The 27,862-nt window shown below is 45.3% G+C and overlaps 1 protein-coding gene across 1 annotated transcript in view; it reads left to right on the top strand.

The window, feature by feature from the left end:
* LOC139103171 (T-box transcription factor TBX20) overlaps positions 1 to 21,272 on the top strand; it is a 38,833-nt gene extending 17,561 nt beyond the window's left edge. Inside the window, exons 3-6 of the mRNA XM_070658022.1 lie at positions 2,549 to 2,822; positions 5,094 to 5,258; positions 18,492 to 18,568; positions 18,941 to 21,272. Coding sequence (XP_070514123.1) covers positions 2,549 to 2,822; positions 5,094 to 5,258; positions 18,492 to 18,568; positions 18,941 to 19,532 — 1,108 coding nt within the window. The 3' untranslated portion in view covers positions 19,533 to 21,272. The remainder of the gene's footprint in view (positions 1 to 2,548; positions 2,823 to 5,093; positions 5,259 to 18,491; positions 18,569 to 18,940) is intronic.
* The last annotated feature ends 6,590 nt before the right edge of the window (positions 21,273 to 27,862 follow it).

Raw genomic sequence — 27,862 nt, 5'->3', positions numbered from 1 at the left:
AAAAATTTCCTTGGGAGGATAAATTGGCGAGAATATTAGTGAGATCGATGGAAACTATCTATCTTGCGGTAAACCGATATTATTTAACAAGTAGCTGCAGATAAATAAAAAAAAAAATAAAAAAAGAAAATAGAAAACGCTATAAGCGCAGTATGGATCACGAACTCGGAAACGACGGGAGAGAGAAGACTTAAACGTAAAACTCTTCAATTGGCGCGAGTATAGAAAAACGCAGCAAGAAGTAATCGGCTAGGTGAAGTGTAAGCCTTAACACACGTGTACATGTGCAACATTTCCGCTCGCTCAAGTTTCTTTCTGAGTAAACAAATTCAATTGCGGATAACAAGAAACCTAACACAACGTATCGTGCAAATAAAAAGATAAGAGCGCAAACACACACACACACACGCGTACACAAATATACATGTATATACTCCAGTAATATAAAATTCCGAAAGAGTTAGGATTACCTGGACACAGCATAGATGACAAAGGGAACGCGTCGGCAAGAGGGAGAATAAAAAGCGGGAAACGGGCTGGTGGCAAGCTGGCGGGTTAAATTGCTATATTGACCGTCAGTCAATTAGTCAGGCCGGTGTAGAAACCGGGCGAAGCTTATGCCAGTTTATAAGGGTCCTTGGGACGAGCGGTGGCGATCGGAGGCGTGAGGATTCGAGTGGGATCACACTGTGAGGGGAGAAGTCTCGGGGAGGCATCTCTCAGAGTTGCTGCCTATTCGCGGAAGGCAGTCGAGAAGTTTTATGTTCGCGGTTTGTCTCGAGGCTCGCGATATACCACCTTCTCAAACATATATCTTCGACTTAACGACGGAAATGCTAACATTGGACGTAAAGTTATTATCGACGTGATATTCTATAAAATAAATTGGCCGTGGAATAATAAACGCATTTTTAGCACAAGGGCGACATAGAAATAACGCAAAAAGTCGTAAAGATAATTTTTTTTTTCTCTTTTTTATTAATCGGTTATTTTAATATTATCACGCATTTTTTTTTTTAATGCATTTGTTAAGTATTACGAGAGAGTAAAAAATACTCAGGGTCGCAGTTTACCAAGATGGGGTGCGAGAACGGTCGCATAGAATAACGCTGGCTGGAAGTCTCGAGAAGACATTCCGAAAGAAAAAGGAGGCGGAAAAGATAGGAGGGACGACGCGGACGTCGCGCGCCTAATTGCCCGCCACGACGGGCAACATCCCTGCTCTTTATTCGCTGTAGGTTTCTCCCTTCTGCGGGGGGTTCGTTCCTCCACCCGGATGCGCGCCTACTCGTGCGTCGGTAATTAGATCTACGTCTTAGCGACATTGGTCGACGCTCCCTTCAGCCGTCAACTTACGCCCCTTAGACTTTCCGCTAGGCAATCCTGGAGCTACCCTCGGCGACCCTTTCCCTTGTCTCTCTTCCATTACGCTTCTCGTTGTCTATGGAGATTTTCAGACCAGAAGGCATCCTTCTCGTTTATTTTTAGCTCATAGATATTTTTAATACGGCAGCTTTATATTATTTTTGCTGCAAGTTTCTATCAGTATATGTTTTATTTAAAAGATCTTATTTTTATCGTTAAAGATTTTTATACTCTCGACGCTTAAATCAAGCTCGCTGGTTTAATTATTTATTTTTTTTATTCATTATTTATTCTTTCTTTTCTTAAAGTTTAATTATTTATTTATTCTCGGAGATCGCTATTAGACAGAAATATAACGAATAATCCGTTGAAAAAGAAATTGTCGCGGACGTTCTCGAATTCCGTGTCCGCGTCACGAGAGAAATAGTCGCGCGAAAGGCGGAAGGAGGGTTGAAAATCAGGCACAAACGGTGGTGTGCGAGGATGAGGGCTCGCTTTCTCCCTCGTTCAATTCATTAACAAAAGACGGGTTGATAAATAAAAGCATTACTCACACTCGTGGTGCTGGCGGGATGAATGCATACCGAGTCGACAAGGACCGAGGAGAAGACGTAGATAAGATCGGCGGGTGTCCCCGCGTTTTAGTGGTCGAGCAGCGGGGGGCCCGACACGGTATTAATGTTTGGCCTCCGAGGCAAAACATTCACGCCAGGTCCTTTCCCTCCGCGGCCCTCTCGCCACTAATCCCCAGTCCGGGCCTGCCACCCTCTCGCCTCTGCCTCCTTTCTTCGCTTATTCTCTCCTCGGACTCTTTCGATGACCATGAGCGGGTCAACCCTAAAATTATCGCCAACCATCCCGTATCCAATGACTGTCGAAACGACGACGGCTTTTGTTTTTGTCGAAAATACGCAACGAGAGTTCTGTCAACGGAGAACGAAGAATTAATTAAGTCCCGTTTATTTCTACTTATTGTTAGCAATTAGAAATATTATTCCCAGAAACTGCTTCGTAACGTAATCGTTAGAAAACAGTTTACGGCCTCTGCGTCGAGACGAGATAATCTCAGCGTAAGCGATAACAATTTAAGAAATTGTACTTTTAATTTTTGTAAAAAGAAAACAAAATAATAATAATTGTTAATTATGCCTCTGATTAATGTGATACGTTTGTGTTTGCGCAGGCGGATGTTCCCAACGTGTCGTGTCTCGTTCAACGGACTGAAGGCGGACAGCCGTTACGCGGTCCTGATGGACATTGTGCCAGTCGACAATAAGAGATATCGGTACGCATATCACAGAAGCTGCTGGCTGGTGGCCGGAAAAGCAGATCCGCCGGCACCGGCCCGGCTCTACGTCCATCCGGATTCGCCTTTCACGGGCGAGCAGCTCCGAAAGCAGGTCGTTTCCTTCGAGAAAGTCAAGCTGACCAACAACGACATGGACAGGCACGGACACGTGAGTATCTTTAGAAAAATCTTCCCGTCCCTGTTCGCCCTGTCTCATTAAGATCAATCGCCGTGCCGCCGCAGATTGGCGCGATAATTGAATTGCCATGATAATTTCCGTCAATTTTCGAAAGACGTTGAATAAATAAAGACGAGAGGAAGAACAACCCGCGAGCGTATTAGTTTCGTGTCGCTGATCGAATTAGATTTTCAAACTCAATGAAGCCGTGAATAAAAACTTAGCAGATCAACGCTAATCATTTTGTATGAATTATCTTCGTACTTCCGGCGTTTCTATATCGGACCGCTATAAAAAGCAAAATCCGACGAAGTGCAAGACTGCAATTCGCGCTACGACGGATGTGTTAACTTTCTTATTGGATTGATTAATTAATTAATTAATAAAACTCGTTCGACTGTCTATTTCTCATATCCTTAGGTATCCGGTTAATTCCTCGTGACACTTGTCAGACCGTCACGAAGACCAATCTCTATTATTAAGTTCTTACACCTGCAATATGATTAACTTAATCGCGCGATTCGCGCGCATTTACAGAGTAACGTGCATTGATTTGCCACAGCGAATATAAAATATCTCGCCGTCGTTCTGAATGATCCACAAGCCGGTGACAAGTGAGATGGAACAAATCTGCAGATGCCTGCTCCTTTCTTATCTCTTAATTCTAATATGAGAATGAATATAAATATCAGTTACATTTTTATTAAACTAGAAACACATAATTGTAGTTATTTTATAACTTTTTAAATATATATATATATTTTTTTTTTTTTTTATTGTTGCATTTGAAATAGATAACTTTGAATTTTTATTTCGAGAAACAAGATTCTACGAAAGACGAGAGTATCTTTAAAAAGAAAAAAATAAAAAAGAAAAAAACAAGGGTTGTTGGCGCGTCCCGTTTAACTGGTTTTTATTACCTTGTGTATGACTCTCGAACTGGCGACATTTTCTGACGAAGAATTTTCCACGTTTTTCGCGATCGGAGGGTGAGATGAGAATAGGGGGTGAACGCGGTTGTTTCAAGACAACTTGTGCATTAAATTTTTATACGTTACTCGGCGCAGCTGCGGCTAAAAGTACGACATCGTCGGCGTCGAAGACAGCGAGTGCACGCCTACCACGTCCTCCGGTTGTTGCATTAATAAATCGACCGGCATCGATTGTTAGGTTCAACAAAGTTCAGCAAAGTGGAGCGCAACTCGGCGACATTTCGCCTTGTCGCGTAAAGCGTTTATCTTATCTCCCTCACGTCGTTTCAAAATGTGTTTTTTTTTCTTTTTCCGAATATTTTTTTATTTCACCGTAATCATACACAGGGTGACACACGGACGGCTTTGCAGCCGATAAAGTTCAACGGTGATGACATTGCGAAACGGTCAGAGAGAATTTTGAAGGGCGTGAAGTTACGAGAAAATGAAGTGACAACGTACGAGCGACTTTTTCTTTTGTACAAAAATTGTATTCGCATTTAGGAAAAAAAAAAAAAACGACACTTATATAGAAGGATAATTAATTGAGTCAGTTCTTCGCGCGTGCGTAGCTTCGAAATCAAAAAGTCATCAAGAATGTCATCACCGCAAACTCGAGCGACCTCGCGACCCACCGCGCGTTCTCGTTTACGAAAAGGAGAAAAATGACGTCGATAAAACGAATTTCATCGTAGCGCGATTTAGTCGCTTCACGGGATAATTTGACAGTCCGTTGTCTCGTTTGTCATAAGACACGGGAATCTGAGCCCGCGTCTTCGCCCACCTCGCTCTTCTTTCGAGCCTCTCCCCCTCGTCTCATTGTCAGCTCGGGCTCCTCTTTCTCGCCGGCGCGAAAGATCGGGGCCCTTAATTCATCGGATGACTGACGTAAATAGGATCTCCGATCGGGGCAGCGCTTCTTCATGGCACTCATTTTGTATTCAGGGTATTACACGCTGCCAGACGCGGGCAAAGTGATTCTTTTGAACGGTAACGGGGAGCGCGCTCGACCCGGAGATGCTCCTAATTCATACGCTTTTTCTTCCCGCGGTCGATCCCCATTGTTGTTAATGCTATCGCATGCCCTCAGTTTCGTCGCCGATTCAAATCCCCAAACGACCGAAGTCAACGCGACATGGCACTTGATGTAATCTCGCGTCTTCGTCGCCAAAGAGAGAAAAAAAAAAAGAAAAAAAAATAATGAGCCGTCGGTGATTCGAGAATCTTAATGGGCACCCCTCGAAATAAGAGCTGGATGAGAATGCTAAGCGCAATAATTAATAATTCGCAGTTGGTCCTGAACTCCATGCATAAGTACCAGCCGAGGATCCACCTGGTGAAGCGGTCGGACTCGAGTACGACGAAGCCGATCGTGGATCTCGAGAAAGAGCCGCACAAGACCTTCATATTCCCGGAGGCCATATTCACCGCTGTCACCGCCTATCAGAATCAGCTCGTAAGTTTCACTTTGTTTCTCGCTACCGTTGTGCACCTTCTTACTTTTCTTTTTGCCGGCTCCGCTCTCTTTCTCGCTCCGGCTGGTCCGTAACGTTTGTCCGGTCGCCTCCGGTCCTCCGCGTCTCGCCACGTCTTGGCCGCACGGGACTGGTTCCTCCATTTCGCCCGTCGCGGCTCTCTTTCATCCTCGATAATCGTTTCTGTCGAGAGCAAGCGAAGACACTGGCGTAACACCTCGCGGATACGTCGGCGTTAACGAGTGCCGCTGGATACGCGGAGATATCGAAAGAGCATTTCCTTTTCGCGCATCGAACCGCTACGTGATATATTTTACAGCTTTTGCTATTTTTATTTCGAGGAGGTACGATCGATTATTCGCGCAGATAAAAATGTTTTATTAATAATAAAAGAATTTCGTTATTTTATTTTTATTTTTTTTATTAAGTAATAAAATACAATAATTAAATACCAACGACCGTAAAGCTAGTCGCTGTAACGTAAAGAGTAAACGTATACTAGGAACGCCATAGATTTCCTCAAATAGGTTCGCCATTGTTAGAACACAGAGTACAACTACCGAAAAGCGTGCTCTCGCAGCAGTGGAAACGGTCGTAAGGAGAACGCCACGTCCGCCAGTCGTAGTCCCGGATCTCTCGTCTTCCGTGTCCAAGTTCAGATTCCGTGTTCGGCGCGCGCGAGAACGACGGGCATTATCGTATTTCACGATAGTCGTTTAGAGCCGACTGCGGGCGTCATGTGTGGTCCAGGTCAGCGTCGTTCGCATTCCACGGGCGTCGCGGCGCATCCCGTTCCGTCGCTACCAACTCCGCCGCGTGGCCCACCGCGCTGCGCTCGGTCTCTCGTCGTTCCCCTTCTCACCGCGGCAGCGGCTGGAATTTCGGACCACGACGTAGGTAGGCAAGATCTACGAGCCTCAGAGGCGACAACGGACAACTATCTGGCATCGTTCTCGATGCTTATCCCGATCCCGTTTAATCGATCTCTCTTCTGGTTGCCGCGAGAAGCAGCGCGGCGATCGTGGATTCCTCCGAGGGATGACAGGCTTTTTTCAGCGATAGAGAGAAAGAGAGAGAGAGAGAAATACTTGGATGCTTCGAGGAATAATATAACATGAACGTGTAACAATAACTGCGACCTCAATTAGAAATAGAAAAGAATTAATAACTAGCTGTCTAATCTATCGTGATAAACTGACATGATTAGGTATCCCGCGTAAGTATCGAGTGTTCGATCATTATCCACGTTGTTCAGGCATTGCGAAATGCTTCATTTAGGCTTGTCATCGTTTCGACGAAACTCTTAACGAAGACGGCGCGCCTCGTCTGCCAGTGCAGACGAAAACCGACGGAATCGGCGTCGGTGACGGGCCGGGTGGTCCCGGGGTCCTCGATGGCTATGGCGACGACGACGAGGACGACGCGGCTGTTGATGATGATGATGAGGTGCGAAGAGACGCCCCGGCAATTACCTCGGGCCAGTTTCTCTTCCACGGCGTCCTCTCTTTTGTGGCTCTCACTTTCTGTGTCCTCTCGTCTCGTCATTATCGTTCTTTGCGGTTTCCTCGTCGCCTCCGAGCTTCTTCCGTCCGCTCCGTCCGTCTGTGCGTCGCCCTTTTATTTTTTTTTTATTTTTCTTTTTCTTTCCCCCGCGTCTTCCTGGACAGACGCGTCGAATGTCGTCGACCGATCGTCATCTCGATCATTTCTTCGAGACGGGTACCGATTCTTTCGTGCTAGGCAGAAATCGTGACGGCGAGAGGTTTTGCGCGAGATTCGACTCGTAAATACTCGCAAATTTGCCGAAGGACTTTTACGTCCGTGTAAAATATTTCGACGCCAGCTTTCTCTAATGTTTCTTGTTTATTGATCGTTAATTAACGGGTTCTGCATTAGGAAAATTATACCGGCGGATAGGAAAATGTAATTAGCGAGGAATATCTCGGATATTTTCCCGACAATACCATCAATCAGAACGAGCGTTTCGCGGCAAACATGGCCGCACGTACGAAAGTCATCGTCTTCATAGCTTTTCAACGAGTTCGAAAATAGACGGGGTAGAATAAAACGGTCGGCGGGGAGGGCGAGAAGGATGAAGCAGCGGGCGATCATCGCGAACGTCGACGGTGGGCGCCGCGGCCGAACAAGAGCAGCAAAGAGACGAAGAAGGACGGAGGTGCATCGTGGAATGCACGTTAGTGACGTAGAAATGCAGTCGAGCGCGCGACAGACGGCGGATGTTGCATGGTAGATGAATAGATAGATACGACTTGTTTAGAATGTGAAACAAGCCCCCCGAGATTCGGTGAAAAAGGAGGCTACAGTTGTTGACAAGATGGGGATCGGCGATATATTAAAAAGACCGCACGGAGAGATGGTTGATGAGCTTACGGGGATATACGAACCTGAAATAGTTGCGGGCAATAAGATAAAGCGGGAATATTAATAACATTAGTGGAATGCAGGTGGAAAAAAAAGGAAGAAAGAAAAAGAGCGACACCGGTAGTTTCGGGCGCCAACAATGTAAGGCGGGCCAGCTTTATTTTTATACTTTTATTAAATTTGATTAATGCGCCAGCGTCCGCTATTTCGACTTCGCCGCGAACAGGAGAGTTGAAATATTTTGCAGTTCGCGAAATGGTTCTTGCGGGGAATCTCGGGCTGAAATGCGTGTTGCCGTCACCATCGGCGGCGACGAGTCACGGTTGATTTCCGATGGTAAACGATCTTGGCACTCCGGCTCGGGCTCCCCATCGACGCGGCTAACATATCCATATGCACGTTCTACTGATTTTTGGTACCAGGCTTTCCCCCGTTCGGCGTACACCGGCTCGAAAGCCATTCGTCGCGGTTGGCGCGTACCTCGTCACTCGTCATCGTCGTCGTCGTCACAGTCATTGTCGGGGGTGCGCTCGTTTAGCGAGGACTGCCTTTTTTTCTCCCATGCCGCCGCCGCCACCGCGTATCGTTGCGGATGGCGCTTTTTTGCCTCCTACTTCCCCGGCAGGCTTCGCACTTCCCTTCTCGAGCCTCGTAACGACCTATGCGACCAACTCGATTCGTCTTTCTCGCTCGCACCACGTCATAATTCATATCCTAACTGCCGCCTCTCTTCCTTCCCTCCGGCCGCGCGCGCTCGCCGGGAAGTTCCTCCATCCGTTCCGCCGGCTCCTTATCGCCCCCCGATGTCGCCTTCTCTCTCTCATGGTAGTCGGTGTTCTTCGTCGTTTTCTCCCTCTCCCTCTTTCTCCCCTCGTCCCTCCCACCCGACGTTGTGGACATCCATTATGCGAACTAACGCTTCCACGGCCGGACTTCAGGACTTAAGGTGCTCCTCGCTTCCACGATTTTTCTCAAACGTAAATGAGTTACGAAATCTCGTTAGCGACTCATTTCGAAGAAATCAATTTTAATAAATCTTAAATTATGCACGCGTCGCAGCTTGAAATCGCAAACGAATTATAAATTCCGTTTGCGTGGCCAATTGTTTTCTCGAAAGAGAATTTTCCGACTTCGCAGACTTATGTAAGAACAAAATCCGTCGTCGTGGCCATCTTCTTCATTGTCGCTCGTCATTTACAACGGTATTACTTTCACAGGCTTTGACCCTCTTCTTTGTTTTACATTTATTTATCGACGACGCAGTTGACGCTTTCGTAATCGTTTATTATTCGCGGTCCGCGCACTTTGTACTCGGATTTATTGCTTTTACTGACCTGAAAAGGTGCCCAGCGCTTCTCACTTTTGGAAATTTATTTGTCAACATAGTGGCACTCCGCTTTGTAGTATTTCTGGTCGTCGTGTTGCAAGCGCGACTCGTCGCGCGACGAGCTCGACATTTCTCGACCGCGTGCGATATTACGATCCATTTTCATCTATTCCCTTTCTCATTGTTATTTTTATTAAGCTCGAATCCCTCTGACTTCCCGCAAATTACGTATGTTGCATTTTTTTTGGCGGAGAGAAACGTAGCTATTTAAACTTATCTATAAAATTTAAACCTAAAATATTAAATTTATTAATTAATTTTTATCTTTGTGGAACTTTAAATTCTAGGCAAAATTAAAAAAAAAAAAAACAGGCTTAAAACAACCGCGCGCGTTTCAGTTCCGAGTACCTAATTGCGCAAAGCGAGATGCGGGGCATGAAAGAAAAACTCGTGATAATTACGCGATTAGAAGTAATTATTTTGTCTGTTGCAAGACGCCCGTGTCCTGCGGATGCACAAAATTGTGCCTTTAACCACAATGTTTGTGCGCTTTACCCGATATACCTCCCCGGTGACGTAATTGCGACACGCGTTTAACGACATGTTTGCCCACGCTCGTCGTGTCCTCGTCGCAGGATGCGCGACTCCACCGGCTGGTACAAAATTGCCGTAAATTAAGTGCGTAAGTGCACATTAATAATAAATGAGCGCGGTTCGCTTGGCAATTGACGCGATGCGGAAGTTGCGCCTCAAGGCTGCGAAATATCATTGGACGTCATCGAAATGCGTTTTGCGTCGTTTCGTTTACGTTATGCATCGCAGGAAGTCCTCGTTCACCCGGATTTCGACAAATATAGATAAATACAAGGATCGGACTCTTTATTAAAGCTATTCCAGTAAAACGTCGTTGGCAGCAAATTATTTTCAATTGACTGCAGAATAATTGCATCACGCCGTTTAGCTCGCCGGAATAAAATCGTGCTGTAAACATTTTGACTGGATTATGAATAAAATCAGGATGTAACGTCACGCCAGAAATAATCGTCAGAAATAAGCGCTAATAAACTCGTCGCTGGTCTATGTAGGGCAATGTCCAAAAATATGGGCGACTATGCCCCTTAACAATCGCCATATGTGTCGGGCAATAATTCAGACACTTGCCACCGCGTTCGAGCATTACCAAATGAGCCGAGCGGCCCGACTAAAGAGAGAAAACAGCGCACGAAGGCGAGGAATAAAAACAGGAACAAGAAAAAGTACGAAAGCAGAAGGGAAGGAAAACGAAGAGCAACGTGGAAGTTTAATTTGACGGAAATTTTATTAGTATTTGTAGATTTTTAATTTTTACAACACATTTACAGTGTGTCCACAATTGGAAACTGGTTTCCGTTCTAATTGTTAAAATGTTTAAAGTAATTAAAGATCTTTGCATGGTTGAAAAATACGAATATTATCTAGGACAACTGTTTAATCCTGTTTAATGATCGAGTTCGATAGCCAGAGGTTTCTTTTTAAATCCTCGGGCCTATTTGTCCTCTTCGTTTCCCTCTCGAGGCCGAGGAACCGAAGATCGACGATTGAGAAAGAAAGGAGGAAGCAGAAGAGGCAGAAGAGTATGATCTTAGTGGCTTCAGGCGTCGGCGTCGGCGTCGGCGCGGGCGCGAAGGAAAGAAAACATAAATAATCGCGTTCAAATGAGACAGGAGGAAAAGAAGGAAGAAGAAGAAGAAGAAGAAGAAGAGAAAGGGCTGGGTCCCTTCTCGAAGCCACACACGGCGGCGTGCCGGTTGTGTGTCTCGACCTCGTCGAACCTGATGCCCGCTTGGACGCAATACTACTCCGCCTTCTCTCGTCGCGCTTCTCGGCGAGACTGAAGAGGAAGCTGACACAACGTGGTTCTCCGTTTGCACCGCACCCGGGTCTCAAACGCCTCTATCTCGCCGCTAAAATGCCGCCTAGTTCGGAAATCTCGTCGGCGAGACGACCTCGCGATACGACCGTTTCCTCAAAACCGCGGACGGACCGTATTAAATCGGGAGATAAATCGCGTGTGGAAATTAATTAAATCGCCGCCCCAGACAAGACAACACGCGCATTGCGTGAGTGCGGGAATTAAAACGCACACGCCTCCGCTCGTCGACGTCGACGCGACGTTAATGATCGCGTTGATATCACACTTTTCTCGGGGTCCTTTGACACCGGCGGTAGGCAGGCAGCGGCTTCGTGCTTCCACCGTCGCGCCGAGCGGCCGCCGGGAATTAACGCTCAAGTGGTTGCGTGAATTTTCATGAGTCCCGGTATTATACGCGATACACAGCGTATATACCGAAAACACCGGTCGTTCTGTCAGTGATAGAACGTTTCTTCCTTAGTGTATGCGGGACACTTCAGACCTTTCGATTGTAATTTTAATGAGAAAGATAACGGCAAATATCAATTAATTATTATTGTTAGTGTTAAATGTCACGAGATTCGAGACTCGCAATGAAACATAAAGATCTTGTTGCGTAATACCATCGTAAAATGTTAGATGTCAAAATAATTTTAAATACTTATATTCTGGATTAAAGAAAAAAAAAAAAAAAAAAAAAACGAAAAGTAAATTAAATTAGAAAGTGGAAATGGATCGTGCGTAGATTAGATTTCGGGACCACCCCGTTGACGGGATCGTCGCGTTTGGATTAAAACATCGTCCGTGGCGTTGCATTCGTCGCGACGTATTTATAAATCAGCCGTCGTATGATAATTTAATTTTATCGCTAGTCGTCACCATAACGGCAGAGCGGCGTTTCACCGGCAAAGGGCGAAAAAAGGCGGCAAGATGGGCGAGCGAGCGTAGCGGCGCGGGCACACAAGCGGCACTAAATAGTGCGTCGAGGCGAGTGAGCGCGCGGGGACCCCTCGTGTCTCAATGAGCGTGTCTCTATTAAATCTATTATTAGATACCCGGACCACGGGTGCGAAAGCATCCCTTTCAATTACCTACGGCTTCATTTCGCGCGGCCTCCGCCGTGCCTGCCTCGTCTCGAGGACCCGCGTAAAAGGGGACCGATAACGCCTCGAATAAGCTCCTCAACGGAGTTTCGAGGATCTCGAGAATCCAGGATATTAACCGGGGATCTAACGCGATCCAGATCGGAGGATTTGAGGATACGGGGGGGGATTAGAGTACCGGAGTAAGTCAAGAAGTTAAGGGATCCGTGCCGGTGGACGTAAATATTAAGGGTACGAAAATTCGGGGATTCGAGCACTTGAAAATCTCTGCTGCATGCGCTTAGTCTACGTAGCTTCGAAAACTCGAGAGTTTACGCGAAATAAAAAAAATGCTCATGGTTTATTCTACGGGTGAGCTAAGCAGGCTTTCATGACGTTTCTGTCACTTTCGATTAAAAACCCGGTTGATTATTCACAGAGCGTGATTTATTGACGTGTAAGGCCTTGTAAGCAGCTATTAAACGCCGCGCGCGCACGCGTTTTTGACGCGATCGACAGACGCGTTCCCCGATAAACGGAATATTATCGTTGCGTGAAATAATGCCGACTTTATTCCGCGCTAAGCTGAAGTTTACGATGCTTATCCGCCTCGTCGCCGGTCGCCGGTCGCCTCTCGCGCAATTAGTCTTGCAAATTCGATTACGAGCGCGCGCCGGAACAATACGCGAGGTGTTATCGAGCGGTTATTAGACGAGCCTTTTAATCATATCGCGCGCACGCTCTGCCAGGATTTTAATTTTAAATGGGCCCCGAACACGCACGCCTTCTCGAAATTTTCATAATAACTATCTCGCCGGCACGCAATTAACGACTTTGCCTATCAAAAATCTATAGCGCCGCGAATTATCTCGGGAGCTGAGAAAAATCAACTGCTTATTATTCAATTACAGGGAACGTAATCGTCGAGCATGAAGATCACATGCCGTAACTGTCGGACGATATCACCTAAAATGGCGTTGAAAAATGTATTGCACGTCATTTTAAAACACAATTCTCGTCTTGGCGAGCCATTTTCCTACGTTTCTTTTATTAACGCAAAGTCCATGTTAATAACTCACGCTTGCATTAAGCAATTTTTATAACTTCGTGACAGCTTACACGTACGTTAATTGCATATCGAATAAAGTATCGCGAGACGAGATCTATTAGCTATTCAATTGTGCAAAAGAAGCTGCGACTGAATACGTCAGTTGCGGATTCGACAAGCGGTTGTTGAATGTTTTTCTTGTTACGCCAGGACGCAGCTCGGATCCGTATCACTCTTAGAGCTTTATTTGCTTGCGTGTGGGAAGAAACAGTAAATTTAGGGTTCGACTTTTGACGTTTTCGACCCAGCCGATCCCTTTCTCTCGCTCCTTTGCGAAGGACTTCCTGATCCCCAGATTCAATCGGATCCGCACACTAACCGCGAGTACCTCGGGGTCCGGTATATCCGGGCCCGCCCGGGTCCACTCCGCCCACCGTGTTCGCAAATTCTCTCTCAATTTTCATCTGGTCTCCGGCGCTCTGCAGCTGGACGTAATTGGCTACCTGTCCTTCGATCGGCCGTGCCGATCTGTCCTCGGGCCGACCGTGCCGCGCCTCGCACGCCGGCCGGTCGACGTCGGTGCCCTGCGTGCGTTCCCGACAGAAAATTACTTTCCGCCACGCCGCGGACCTTGGAAACGCGCGAATTTCGCATTCAACTTTTCGTCGCGTGACACGTTTTCAAAGTCGAAGCCGTGGTGCTTACGAATATACCTGGTGTCCCAGCGTTACCTTTCGCAACACTAAATCTTTCTATTTTCTTTTCCTTCTTCTTCAAATTTTTTCGTATTAAGTAATTAATAATGCAAAAACGTAGAAAATTATTTTATACCGTTCGGAAAAATTAAACAAGATTACTAATTTAAATTTTGTTAGATTAATGCCATTCGGAAAATATTTAATTATATTTTACATCATAAAATTTCGTTAAGAAAGAGATAAAATAAAAGTTTTGTTCTCTTTTTGTTAAAATGTCTGCAAAGTCGCGATAGCGACGGGACACCTTGTAGACCCGGTTTTCTGCACGCCCATTAGCCGTCAGTAATGACGACAGTACCTTTCCGTACGATTGGCGCGAAGAGGATTCTTGAAAACTGCTTTGTGAGCGGTATGCGACGTACGTCGGCGGCCGGTGTTTAAAGACGAGATCGAGTCTTCTTTCTGCGGGATATGATGTACCGCAAAAAGGATCATACAAAGAGACATGCGTGATGACGGTAGGACATTGTCGTAACGAGCCGGATTTCGTACTTATATCCAAATACAATTTAAATCAAATAATGCCCGAATTAATCATTAATTTTTGTTAACTAATTTTATGTTTTCTGCACGCGTGTCGTACGAAATTTCACTATTAACGCGTATTTCGAGAGTTTCGCGCAGTTAATCGTCTCGACCTTTCTAATGGCTCGCGAATGCAAAAGATCGCTGGGATGTCTCGTTCGTGCACCGCGTATCGCGTACCAACACGACATACGTTCTCGTGCGTGGCGGAGCGTCATCTCACGGGATGCATCTCCCCCGAGGATTTATTCGCGCGCGGCGGGCGATGCGCTTGGCCATCGGGTTCGGGGCTACCGGGCCGTGCAGAACGTCGAGCATGCGAAGCGAATTTATCACGTGGCGTACCACTCGCTGCGCGCTACACGGCCGACATCGTAAATCGGTCTGGGAAGTGGTCCAAGCGTTTGGCCGAGCCGTGTCAGCGAAATCGTATAACTTCGACGGGTCGGCCACGTTTGTTGCCAAGTCCGTCCCAGTGGCGTCGAGGTTTCAACGCCACATTGCCGCAGAATTTCATCCGTCAACGATAGAATTTGTGCGCGTCACGTTTGTGTTACGTCTGAATGTGACGGTTTAACTTCGCCTGGCATAAGATCGCTAGCGATCCATGATAATTTTATAAAAAGCGATAGAAATAATGATTTTTTTTATTATTATTTATCCGACATATAAAAAAAAAAAAATAAAAAAGATGAACTTTATGCTTTAACAAAACTTGAGACAGATCTTAAACGATTTCAAAGCTAGTTGTTTTAAAAGAAAGAAAGAAAAAATTGATAAAACTTACGAGTGTAACGCCATTGGCAACCAGCGGACCCACCGTGAAGCAAAGAGTTCGGGCAAGAAGTCAGTCGGCGAAACGCGGTAGAGGGCCGATATCAAAGACCAGAAGTCTTTCCGAGCCGACGTCCGGTATGGTCCGCCTCGCGGATCTCAAAGGCCCGCGCGACGGAATATCGCTGGCGATCCGGTCATAAAGTGACGACGACGACGACGACGCGAACCGTGAGGCAGACCGATGACGAGGGGGGTCGAGCACAGACAGAGAGGAGGAAATGCAGACGAGAACGTAGACGGAGGTGGCGAGATGTAGTCAAGGGACCGATGCGATCGTGGTGGTGCTGGTCGTGGCGGACCAGATGTTTGGCTAATGATGTCAGCGGAATCGTAACTAAAACCGAAGCGGCCCCGGACTTAGCACCGGCTTAGCCTCAGCTTTGAAGGAAAGAGTCTTATTACCGGGGCCTGCACGTGCTGCTCGTGAGCGCGAAACCGTAGGGTAATTGGACCACCCACTCGACACACCAAGAGTGCCACTCTCCGTTCGTCGCTCTCCCTGCCTCTCTTCCTTCTCTTTCTCGCTTTTTTTTATTTTTTATTTTTTTTTTTTTTTATTTTATCGTCCTCCGTCGCCGAAGACGCGAAAACGGCGACGAGCTTTCGACGAGCAGATAAACTGAAAGTCGTGCTACGACTTTCAGTCCCGACAATCGTCGATGCGCTCGTTCTCCCTTGCAACGCTACACGCGAAAAGAGATGCCACGCGTGTCTCGCGGGCTTATCGAGAACGCTACCTTAACGCGACTAGCTAGGTCATTGCGATTATCAGAGAAATGTGCGACGGGAGACTGAAGGTGACGGCTGCTTCATATATGTCGATCATAGATTACAGATGTAAATTATTACGTGACTCGTCTCTTGCCGTAGAGGCTCTTGGGGAAAATAAAAAAATACGACATGTATTTGAATAAGAGGATACACACGAAATATAAGATTAATGTTGAGAAAATATTTAATATTCTAATAGCTTAAATATTGAATTTAAATAGTATTGAAATTATTTTAAATATCATAAATTGTATTTAATATTATTAGGTGATGATACATAATTATATGTATATCAAGAATTTTATATACAAGCTTTCGCTACATTAATAGGTGCAATTAGTTATTTCTGTTGCGCATCATTAACGTAAAATTTTTTTTTCCATATTCTATAATATTAATTTTATAAATTTAATATCAAGTTGTACGCGATATCAATTTGCAAAGGTTTTCCTTAAATTGTCATACGAAAATGGGATGCGCGCCTCGTTTTCTTCCCAGTTTTCAAGCAGTGTGGATTAATTGGACCACCTACGAGCAATTGGAGTTGCGACAAGCGGTTCCTTTTTCCAAATAAATACACGCGTGCTGTGTCTCATCTCGGATAGCGGGAGGGAGTCTTCCGAAAGACCCCAAGCGGTAGAAGCATGTCGTACGGACGAACCGCGTCGCATCTCGTCCGTGACACTCGACCCGGAAGACAAGACTGATTTATGCCTGCTGGCTCGCCGGACGGAAATTAGATAGGTTCGCGTAGAGGGATATCACTGCGCTTGTTTGACATTTTTATGCGGTACCGTCAATGCTTTTTTTCGTTCGAGCGCCATTACGCGTTGAGAAGACGTTAATTAACGGCGTCGTTTAATCAGCTCATTATTAATTCAATTTTGTGCCCAATTAACACTTTTTTGAAAAATTGATTGTATTATTGATATATTTATTATATATATTTTTTAAGTATATTTTTTATATGATATATACATATATTTTTATATTTTTTTTTTTTAATTAGAAACTAATAATTAAATTAGAAATAAGATTGGTTTTTATTACGAGGATCGTAATAAGACAATAGAAATGTTTAGTCTTTTCGTGAAATACAAAGTTGTCTTGTTATTATTCATTAAGGTATTTCTGTCACGGTCACGAGTTTTCTGTAACGTGAGAAAGCTAATGTATTTCGCGCTTAAACACGCGGAAAATTTTGCCGGTTCAACACAACATTTTATGTTTGGAAACTTGGTAACAGTTCGAACCTAGGTATTCCCCATGGGGATCAGGCAACGAAATCTGTTCTCAAAGGTTTCGCCGAAATAGGAGCGTAAGACGAAGGGCGATGTCGGTTAGATGGTTAATGTCGGAGACTTCGGAAACGGGGCCACCTGTATATCCGTCCCATCCGTCGTGGGTGGGCCAGTAGGTAATGCGAAACACCGAACTTAGGGTGCAGATCTGACTTAGGGTAGATTTCCGTAGGGGTGGCGCACACGAGCAGAGGAAATGCAGTCTAACCACTTAAGAGGCTACTACAAACGTGACGATATGTAGACCAACACGTAGACAAACTTTCTCGGATTTCTTCCCGTCGACCACCGTGACGGTTTCTTAAGTGTCGAGCGCGAACAAGGCGTTCTTTGCCCTCGCAGTGAGAGGTAGACGTTGCCTGCTAAGCACGGCACAGACTATTAGAATAAAATAGACCTATTATAAAGAAAATGGAAAAAAAAGAAGAAAAAAAAAAAGAGAGAGAGGATTATTTATATAATTTACTCAATATTGAGAGAATCATTAATTTTGTTAACAAGTCTCCGAGGAGGTATAACAGCGAAACATTTTTCAAAATGTTGAATCAATATCTTTCTTCTTAACAACGCCCTTTGTATACTAGAGTCAACTGACATTTTGTTAAAATTCACACAGCGTACGCCGATACATTTCTATCTTTAAATCCATTACGCTTCAACATTTTTCTCACGTCACTGCCGGAACGATCAACCCTTTTGATACACGTCGGAAACTGTCCGGTCTATTGCGCTACAGAGACATTTTATCCAATGGTTAACTGTCACGCGTATTCGATATCGGGCGATATCGCGGTCGCTATCTTGCCCCGGTCAAAAGTAATATCCGATCTCTCGGTTCGGGCGATGAATCAACCTATGCTGCCACTATTCGCTGGAAAAATCTCCGTAGCGGTGCATTCCCGACCCGGTAACGCCCGCGAGGATTCCCGTGCATCGGCGACGTTCCCCCTATCTCTTCTTCGATCCCTCCGGTTCCCCTACTTCCTCCCTCCGTGCCACCTCGCATAGGTACATCGCTTCGCCGCCTTCTTCTAATTTTACGAGCCGTTGACTCCCGATCGATGGAACGAACCGTTTCGAAACAGCCGGCCGTTTTCCGCCACGCGCCGTTGGCCGTCCGGTGACGTAATTTTCCCGAAGCGAAGCCGAGCTGTCGCGCGTCGGGGAATAAGATCGGGGAATTTGCGAGAGATCGCCGATGTTAATGCGAGTCCGGGGGCAACCGGATCTCGGATCGCCAATCTCCTCGCCCGCCATGTACTAACCGACGGCCGTTTTTCCGCCTGTTACAGATCACGAAGCTCAAGATCGACAGTAATCCGTTCGCCAAGGGCTTTCGGGATTCCTCTCGTCTCACGGACTTCGAAAGGTAAACTTTTTGCTAACTGACGTTAGATATCGAGAAATTTGATCATCTGCCGTGATAAAATAATTTGAACCTAGATAAATTTTATCGGTCTGACTTGAAATTGTTCTATAGCGATGCGAGAAAAACGTGCGCCTTTCTTTCTTGAGTTTATTCGTTTGCTACTGTGCAAATTCATAAATAACTACCGAATTTAAAGATCATTAATCCTAATGACATCTAAAACCGATGTCAAAGGAAGATAAATTAACCAAAAATCTGGGACCGAAGCGAACAGTTCATTAGACAATTTTGCTTGTAACGGCTAATAAAATTCTGGCTCGGTGTTCCGCCCAAGAATTTCGCAGCTAGAAGACGGTATGCATAATGGAGCAGCTTCCCTTTCAGGGAGACGATGGAGTCGATGCTGGCGGAACAGCAATCGATGAGGTTTCCGCATCGGCTGCCCTTCGAGATGGAGCAACTCCAGGCGGGCGCCGTGAGCAATCTCACTCTCGAAGAGAAAGCCTTATGGGCCGCGCGTTCTCAAATGTTGCTGAGGGCGGCGGCGGCCGTGGCCGCCAGCCCTTACGCTCAACTGGTCAACCCCGCTTTGGTCTATCCGGGTGCATCGGCCGCGGGTACCAGCCACCAGCAACAGCAACATCAGCAGCAGCAGCAGCAGCAGCAGCAACTCGGCCACTTCTGGTGGGCCTCATCGCTCGGATCTACTATTTTCGCGGCGGCGCATCATCAACAGCAGCTGGTCGCGTCCAGCTCCCAACAGAATCCAACGGGTCCCGCGGCTCCTCGGCCGCTCTACCCGTCGCCCTTAGCCCTTGCTCATCACCGATTCTCACCCTATCACACGGCGACTGTCTCCAAGTCCTCAACGCCGGCTGCGCCGTCGCCGTCGCCGTCCAGAAGAGCCACGCCGTCGCCCACGGACAGTCTCAGTAGGGAGGCCCAGGATCTTTCACCCTCGTAGTCCCTCGTCACTTCATTCGATTAACAATGATTGCAATTTTCTCGCGAAGGGACTCTAGACGGAGCTTGAGATATTTTACTAAGATTGCGCGACGAAGAAACTAAATTTTCTTATTCAAAAATTGAAGATCTCATTTAATTCGACCGCGAATTGTGCCGTGACTTTTTTTTTTCATGGAGGAATCTAATTCTTCTCCGTATGGTGAAAGTCAACTTTTCTCTGTCGAGATCGTAGTGATTAATTCGCCCTGCAATATTCGTCTACTTTCGCGGAAAACCGATAAAAATTTTTTGCGCGCGGTGAAAGTCGATTTCCATCGTATTATTTTTACCTAAAATGTATAATTATCACTTTTTTCAGAATTCTTAGCGGTTGTAGAATTTTCTCATTAGAAGTGCAATATTTAGCATACAGTTATGTTTTTCCTTTTTTTTTTTTTTTTTTTTTTAATTCCTTATTATATTGCGAAGGAGCCGGTCTCCGTTTCGTTAGATGAATACAAGTACAAGTAAGATGAACAAGTATTCGCACATTTATATATAATATATGCACACGTAACGCGACAAATCGAAATCTGTGCGACCGGGGGATCGATTTTCGTCGCGCGTGTCGCATAGTGGCAAAACGTGCATGATCCAACATGAATAGCCACGATAATTGTGGTGCCAAAGGTCGTCGAGTCGGCCGCGGCGAGTCGTTGCTCTTCGTCTTTCTATCGCGCCGCGGAGACAGAGCGGAGGAAAGAAAACGTAAAGCTCACGCTCTCCGAGAGTCTGAATGCTTTCTCGGCTGAACTTTCAACCTTTGGCGAGCATGGTGGCGAGCACAGGAGACCTGAGCCCTCTCACGTGACGCGGCGATTCCGTTGTCTCCCGACTGAACCCTAGGACCAAGAGGAGCCCGACCTGCACGTATCTCTCTGTTTCGATCAGCGATTGAAAGTGATAAGGCCGCCGCGATCCTAGTAGTCGGGATGCACCTAAGAACGCACTTCGGAATCGATAAAAAAACAAAACAAAAAAATAAAAAAATTAAAAAAAAAGAAATACAAGAAATAATCGTCGCGCAAAAATCTGTTGCACTTGCAGAAAGATGCTAAATACGAGATACTTTCAAGTTTTATTTGTCTTTATATTTTATTTGACGTGCATTTTGCGTCAATTTATTATTTGATTGCCAAGACTGCTAGGAAAATTGGTTCACGTAACTTCTCAAGCAGAAAGATTTTCGTTACACGCACTCTTTTATATATATATTTTCATATTTCGTCATTTCGTACTTACGTATTTTTCTACGCAAGAAACACGGCCACGTTGTTTCGAGGTCGAGCAGACAGATTGCAACGACGATCTTTGCTCGATCGCGCGCACGAAGAATACGAAACGGATTGTAAATATGTAACCATCTTCGTTCTAAAGGCGGCATAATTATTCGCGCGTAATACACGTATATGCATCTTTAAGGGCAACTAAGTTGTACGGCGACTAAAGTCTACTTGTATATAGGTATACATATATCTACTTGCGATATAAGATAATTACGCTACACTATCTCTTGTAATATAAGCTGTATATTTCGTATCACAAGATATTGTTATCGTTATTTATGTTCCAATTCCATACTCCGACGCGGAGGGAGCGCGAAGTGACCGGCACGTTTAGGTTGACGGGATCTGAGGACCCTTCGACAAAATTTTGTTTAAAAAAAAAAAAAAAAAGAAAAAAAAAAAGTTAAACGAAAGTCTAAGGGACCTCTCGACGTGTCTGATTCACGTGTCGCTTGAACGCGGCGAGAGGTTGAGAAATTCAAACGACAATTTCGGAGATCTTTCCGGGCGACACTTGGCGCGCTCTCCGCGAACACCTAAAGGATTATTATCGCCGCGGCGATTAGTGTTAGTGTAGAGCGTTATATTGTTAATGCTTGTGTTGTGAGGAACGCATACACCTATTGCTGTGCAAGCTGATCCCTTGTAAATAAACCCTAATAAACTTCTTGTACCGAATAATTCCGCGCCTCAGAAAAGCTCCCGAAATAATTCACTTTTTCTTTTACTTTCGTGCATTTCCTTTTGCATTCTTCTTGCTCCTGAGCAAGTGTATCATTTAAGATGCAAGAACTTTAAAAAAATAAATCAATTTCAAATCGTTATCATATAATTAATTCATAAATAACACAAGCATCTCTTTTCTCTCTATTGTAAATTATTTATCGTTGCGCCGCAGATATTATCCTGCGGACAAATCGCCGCGGTATCTACTTTCTCATCCCTAGCGTGGGTAAATCTGATGTGATCGAGGTAAGGAACTATTATTCGCAGTGATTCTGCTCGAGCTGGCGTGTACACGCTTAGGCAAATGTTGTCGGTTCTGTACGGTTAACCGGCTACAGGATGCCCCGTTTAAAGGCATCATCACGCGATCCTCAGGCCGACCGTGCGATTAGGGGATGAAGGAGTCACCATTTGCTGGAAATGCAAGTCGGCGAGACCGGCTGATCACCGCCGACACGGTCACGAGATCCTATCGCCGGTTTTCGTCGGGCATTTTTGCTTCGCGCGCGTGACGCGAATAATTCTTTATCGCGATAAAGAGTTATTCATAATTTTTGCAATGTTAAATAATGTAGCGTGTGATATTGTTTAATATTTTCTTTAGGGAATTCTTGCAAATTATTTAATATCTCATCCGTGTCTTACACGTTATTATCACGTGCAATTTTCCATCCGCCGCGCTCGCTAATATGTACTACGATAGCCGTAACTTATCATTCCACCGGTAATCGGGATAATTAATTAGTATACTAAACTGGAATTAAATTTATCGTCCGCCGAGATATTCGCTTTATTAATTCGTCGGACGATCATCGTGTCGTAAAGCGAGCGGGATGAATACATTTTCATCGTTATGGTCGGTATCGGGCGAGCATTAGGTATGAATAGACGGCGCGGCCGGTCTGCCGGCCGATCCATCCTTCGGTCGTAAATCACGCGTTGCGTTCGGCACGAAAGGGCGGCGGGAATCCGGTATTAGCGGCGGCGCCGAGAGGAATGACACAGTGAGAGCGTTACGACGAAAAAAGGGAAAAAGCGGTTCAACGTCTCGCCGTAAACATCGAGGATGTCCGGTCGCTTGATCAGGGCTCCTATCACGTCGCCGTAAAGCACGCGATTGCGATCGCGCCTTCGCTTCGGTAAAAAGGCCGGGAAGCGGCTAGCGAGCGCATGAATCGTCCTCTGCTTATTAAAGTCGAGCACGTTTTGCCACGAGCTTCTGATGGGAATATAATTTACAAAAAAAAAAAAAAAAAAGAAACATTTTTCACAGGTGTCCGAGGACGTCTTAATCGTACCGAGATATCGTTTTAAATTTTTGTTGAGACTTAAACGTTGCTCGACACGCCAAGTTATGTTATATTTATAAGCAGATTGTGTCGGGCAAATTATTAATTTTTTTTTTTCCAATTTATTGCGTAAAGCGCAGGCAGATCTTAAAAAAAGCTCACTGTAATACTTCAATTTCGTACCCCGAGAGAAATATTCAGACGGCTCGTTTTGTTCTAGCGCTGGGTTCTCTGTGCGTTTGTATAACCGTATAATTTCGCGTAAAGATGAGGCCGCATTATCGTGGACAGACGGCGAACTGTTTCAGGCCGGGACGATCTCTCGCACGACACCGCGAAAACCGTGGCCGAGGTGTCGGAGAGCTCCGCGATGGAGTTTTAATGTGGAATGAAGGCATTATAAAGCCATTAGCCGATGGGCGAGCCCGAATCCGACTTGCGTGCAAATGTGCGCCCATCGCCGCCGCTCTTTATTTGAATACACAAAACATTAACGGCTTTGCTCATCTCGCATCGTCATATCTCCGCTCGTCCTGTGTCCGCCGGTGTTTCCTGGCGCCGATCCCGCATCTTTCCGTGACGCATTTTTTTCTCAAACTGTCCATTTAGCTCTTGCCCGACGAATTTCTTAATTCGTTTCTCAGTGCCGCTCACAGTTCACCCGTTTTGGTTGGACAGAAATATTTACGACGAGCATGTGTTATAGACATTTAACAAAAATATCAATTTTTTCCTAACATTTCTTCCGTCCGTTCCTGCCAGTTTCATTATTATGATCTTATTTTACATGACGCGTATTTTATCAATTTTTACATTCCTCGATACTCATTAGAGTAATATACTGCTTCAGCTACAACATGCAGTTCCGTTTCTATTTTTTTTCTTTATATTTGCTGCATCTTTCTCGCCTCGAGACGTGTCCGTACCTTACTTCGTACCTTATTATGTTAATTTATACTTTACAATCTAATTCCCTACATGTAGGATACCCGGAGGGGGACTTACGTTCTACGATATATAATAAACTTGATCCCTTTTTCCTTTGCTCTCTTATAAGTCGATTTCATTCATTTTTTCTCGTCTCTCTTTCTTTGTCTCTTTTCGTGAGAGAGTACTGCGTCAGTTTTAATAACAACTTGCTTAACCGACTCGCGGCACTGCTCATCCAGCGTGTCTGTTAAATCGTTAATTACCCTCGCGAGAAGGGGCAACAGGAGAAAGAGCGACCGAAGGAACGAAAAAGAGACGAAATCTGAAGAGAACAAACGCGGATAGGAAGAGTCAATTTGCGAAAAGCAACGGGCAAGGTGAGGGACGAAGTCGCCTCGCTCTTCGTTGTTCCTTTTCTTTCTTTCCTTCAGTCTGCGTGTCTCTTGAAATCTGCATCACGATGAAACGCCCACTTCCTGACCGATTCACGGCCACTTTAATCCACGTTTGCGAATCAAAGGGGCACAAAAATATTAAACCGACGGAAAGGCAAGCAAACAAAATAAACATAAGAACAAAAATTTAAAAAAAAAGGCCCAGGAAATTGATTTTTGTCACTAATTTCGAGAATCGAATGACGTTTAAATCTCCGTATACTTTCCAACAAGAATTTATTAGGGAAATTCCGAAAGCAAAAGTCCAACCATCGGGTAGAAAGCGTACGAGCCCGAAAATGGCAAGAAAAACGAAAATATTAGAAAGTGTATAATTTCTTTTCTACCGTAAAGAACATAAAGGAGAGGCAAATACGGTTTGGAGGTTTTCAATCGGGATGGTACTCCGCGGGATACAAAAGAGAAAGGAACTCGGCGAAAATGGCGGTTCGACGATGCTACCACTCCAGTGGGTGATATCGATCGGACGCCGTGCGTGTATGTACGTGCGGGCGTGTGCACGGTCGCCACCACCGCCGTTTTGCAACCCTCGTAGCCACATGCGAGAGCGCCGCGCGCCGTTTTCCGGATGCGCGACGGGGGATGACGGCACCCAAGTCGGCTGGTTATTAACCAATGCGCGTCGTCCGCGCGCGTTCGCTTAAGCACGTATTAATTGATCGAATTAATTTGGCGACGCGTGGTGGTGCGGAAGGACGCCGAGAGAGAGAAAGAGAGAGAGAGAGAGACTCCCCGGGATTCGGCAACGAGACACCTGTCATCGACCGGCAAATAATCTCGCACGGTATTAGTTTCCCGCTGAACGAGAAATTTTGCCACGCTTCGTCTAGACGTGGCGAAAGTACGACGAGCAATCGGGCGGCGGACGTTCTAAAAAGTAGCGCGTTTCAATCGGCGCCTTCCACGCTCGGCCGCTGCACGCGATGGCGAGAGTAAATACGAGTGATAACGTTATCGGTCTTACCCGAGCGGCCAGTCAGGCGAGAACGAATTCGCTGCCTCGTAACAAATTATTCTAAATTAGCGGCCGAAGTTATTGGTTAACTGCCTAAGTTGCGTTCCAACGTAAATTTAAAAGTGCAGTTTTGCCTAAGACCCGCCGCGTGTTTCGCGAATTTAATAAGTCGCCGAACGTAAATGGAGCAAGCTGTTAAAGCGATAGCTGGCGATTGCGCCGTAATTCACTTGTCGCGTTATTGCCGCGATTCGGTCTTGACTTTTAGTGTCTCATTACTTTCCGCATTTTTGTATACGCGCGACAAATAATGGCCACACGCGCGTTACGGTTCTAAATAATATTTAGAAATTCATAGATCGCCAGTTAATTAAAGTGTGAGCCGTCGCGACGTTAACGATCCGTCATTGTGAAACGCGTCGCTAGTTTTACTTCCATCTCGTGCAATAAAAGAATACATTATTACATTTCCTCTCTGAAAGTCAACGCATCTTCTGAGCACAAGCACATACATACAGAAAAAGAGAGAGAGAGAGAGAGAAAGTCTGGTCCTTGTTAGAATAGATTTACGCCGATATCCAAACTAGGTGAATTTAAAAAAAGACCCGCGGACGGACCCGAATATCGAACAGCCGAAGAGAGAAAGAGAAAGAGATAAGAGAAAAAGAATAAAAAATTCATCGAAAGGTGAAATTCGAGCCGACCTCGAAGAAGGGGGTTCTTACTCTTTCCTTCCCCCTTTTTCACCTCCGCCAGATAGAGAGCACCTCCGTTCATTCATTCATTTGTCCGCTCGCTCGTTCTCGAGCATACGCTCGATCGCACGCACGGACCTACCGCGCGTTGCTAATAATCTCGATTTACAGCTGGAAGGAAAATCAATCGCCTTCGACATCCAATCGGGTGTATCGGAATTGAATTCCGATACTGGCTGCCGGTGGCTCGCGCTTCGTTTTTTTAATTTTTTTTTTTTTTTTTTTTTTTTTTTTTACTCCCGGTACGATCCTTTTCGTTTTCTCGTTTCTCGACAAAGTTCAATTTGATCACTCCCCCTAAATAACTGCGTTAATCGATTGTGTCAAAAATGCGAAGAATATTTTTTTTCTTTATTTCCTAAAAGGACTGCTCCAATAATTTTCATATTACGTAATAATTCACCATTTTATTAGCCTTAAATTTCACGCGACCGCATTTTTTTCTTCCCTTCCCCGAGAAAGTTGCACGGGTTGTTTCCTGATCTAAAAGCGTACGCAGCATTTTTTTCTTTTTTTTTTTCGGTACACCGCTCGGGCGAGCGGCGCAGTCGTTAAAATTCGGTCGGAGTGGTGAATGATTTACATCTGTTTGACACGCGGAAAGTTTGCGACGGCGGCGGAGACCAAATAAGCGCTCGGAAATCCGCGGCGGATTCGACGCTTCGGCTTCTGAAAAATTTAAACAGCCTCACCCGGCGAATAGCGAGCGCCATTAGAGTCGTAAATGTCGATAAACGGAACGCACGATAAATTAAAGACAACGAAACCGCGGATAAATAATAAATCTCAGCCCCCGCACGCGATTAAGCGCGCCGCTTTTAGCTGGGGGAGCGATCGCGGCGCGGAAAACGCGAGCGGTTACTCGCGTTGAATCTATCGCTTTTACGGCCGATTCGATTCGCGTCCCGCGGACCCGCTACCTGCTGAGAGTACCTTGTAGTATGTCTCTTTGAATAGAACGTAATCCGAATGTCGTGATGATCGATCATACTCGTGACTTGAAAAGAAAGTTTAGCTGGTAGAGTCTATCGTTACTCGTTTCGATGTTGCCCACCCAAGTGGCCCCACAAATTTCTGTGAACACCGCGCGATCATTTTATCAATAATTCAAAACATTTTACAACTCGCATGGAGAACCATCAATTTTTAAAACTGATTAAAATTAAAATTTCTAGTTGAAAAATTACAATAGTGTAATATTATTTCGTAAAAATGATGACACTTATATGTAGATATGGACATAAAGTTTATGTTGAGAGGATTAACGATCAAAATTTTATTACAAAAGCATAAAATTCTCTCATGATTTTTCGACGGTTACGATATTAATTCTTACAATTGTGATTTTGCGTTAAACGGGATACGTTTTTTTTTTTTTTTTATTAATTTAATTTTTTTTTGGAATTTATGAATCACAAAAGCTTGACTGCAGCAGTTAGACGGGCGATTCTGACTGTCAAGCCTTTGTAGCAAAATCAACGATGGTTGTAAGGCTCCTCTAGGTAATCCCCGAGCTTGACAATAGATTGGCGTGGCTGTAAAAATATTTGGAGTTCTGCGACAGATTCCTGAATTGTGATTCGACCGGTGCGACGTTTCCCGCCCTTTTCAGAAAGATTACGAGACGACGGGAGAAAGAGCACGGCGAAGAATACAGCGAGTCCTTATGGTCCTTGATTCACCGCGTAATCCTATGTTCGAGGTTGTCACCGGTCGGAATCATGATCGATTTGGCTCAGGGAAATCCCTTAGTTTCTGAGGCTTCAACCTCGTCGATCACGAGCGATCGCACGAGTCGAACTCGCCTGTCCAAACTAACCAGCCTCTACGTATTCACTTTTAATAATTGAGCGAACGAATAAAAGTTTAAAAATCAAGAAAAAAAAAATATAT

Source organism: Cardiocondyla obscurior, linkage group LG01 (genome assembly GCF_019399895.1).
Source record: "Cardiocondyla obscurior isolate alpha-2009 linkage group LG01, Cobs3.1, whole genome shotgun sequence".
Taxonomy (NCBI): domain Eukaryota; kingdom Metazoa; phylum Arthropoda; class Insecta; order Hymenoptera; family Formicidae; genus Cardiocondyla; species Cardiocondyla obscurior.
Note: the sequence above shows the minus strand (reverse complement) of the source record. Positions and strands in the feature narration are given on the sequence as shown.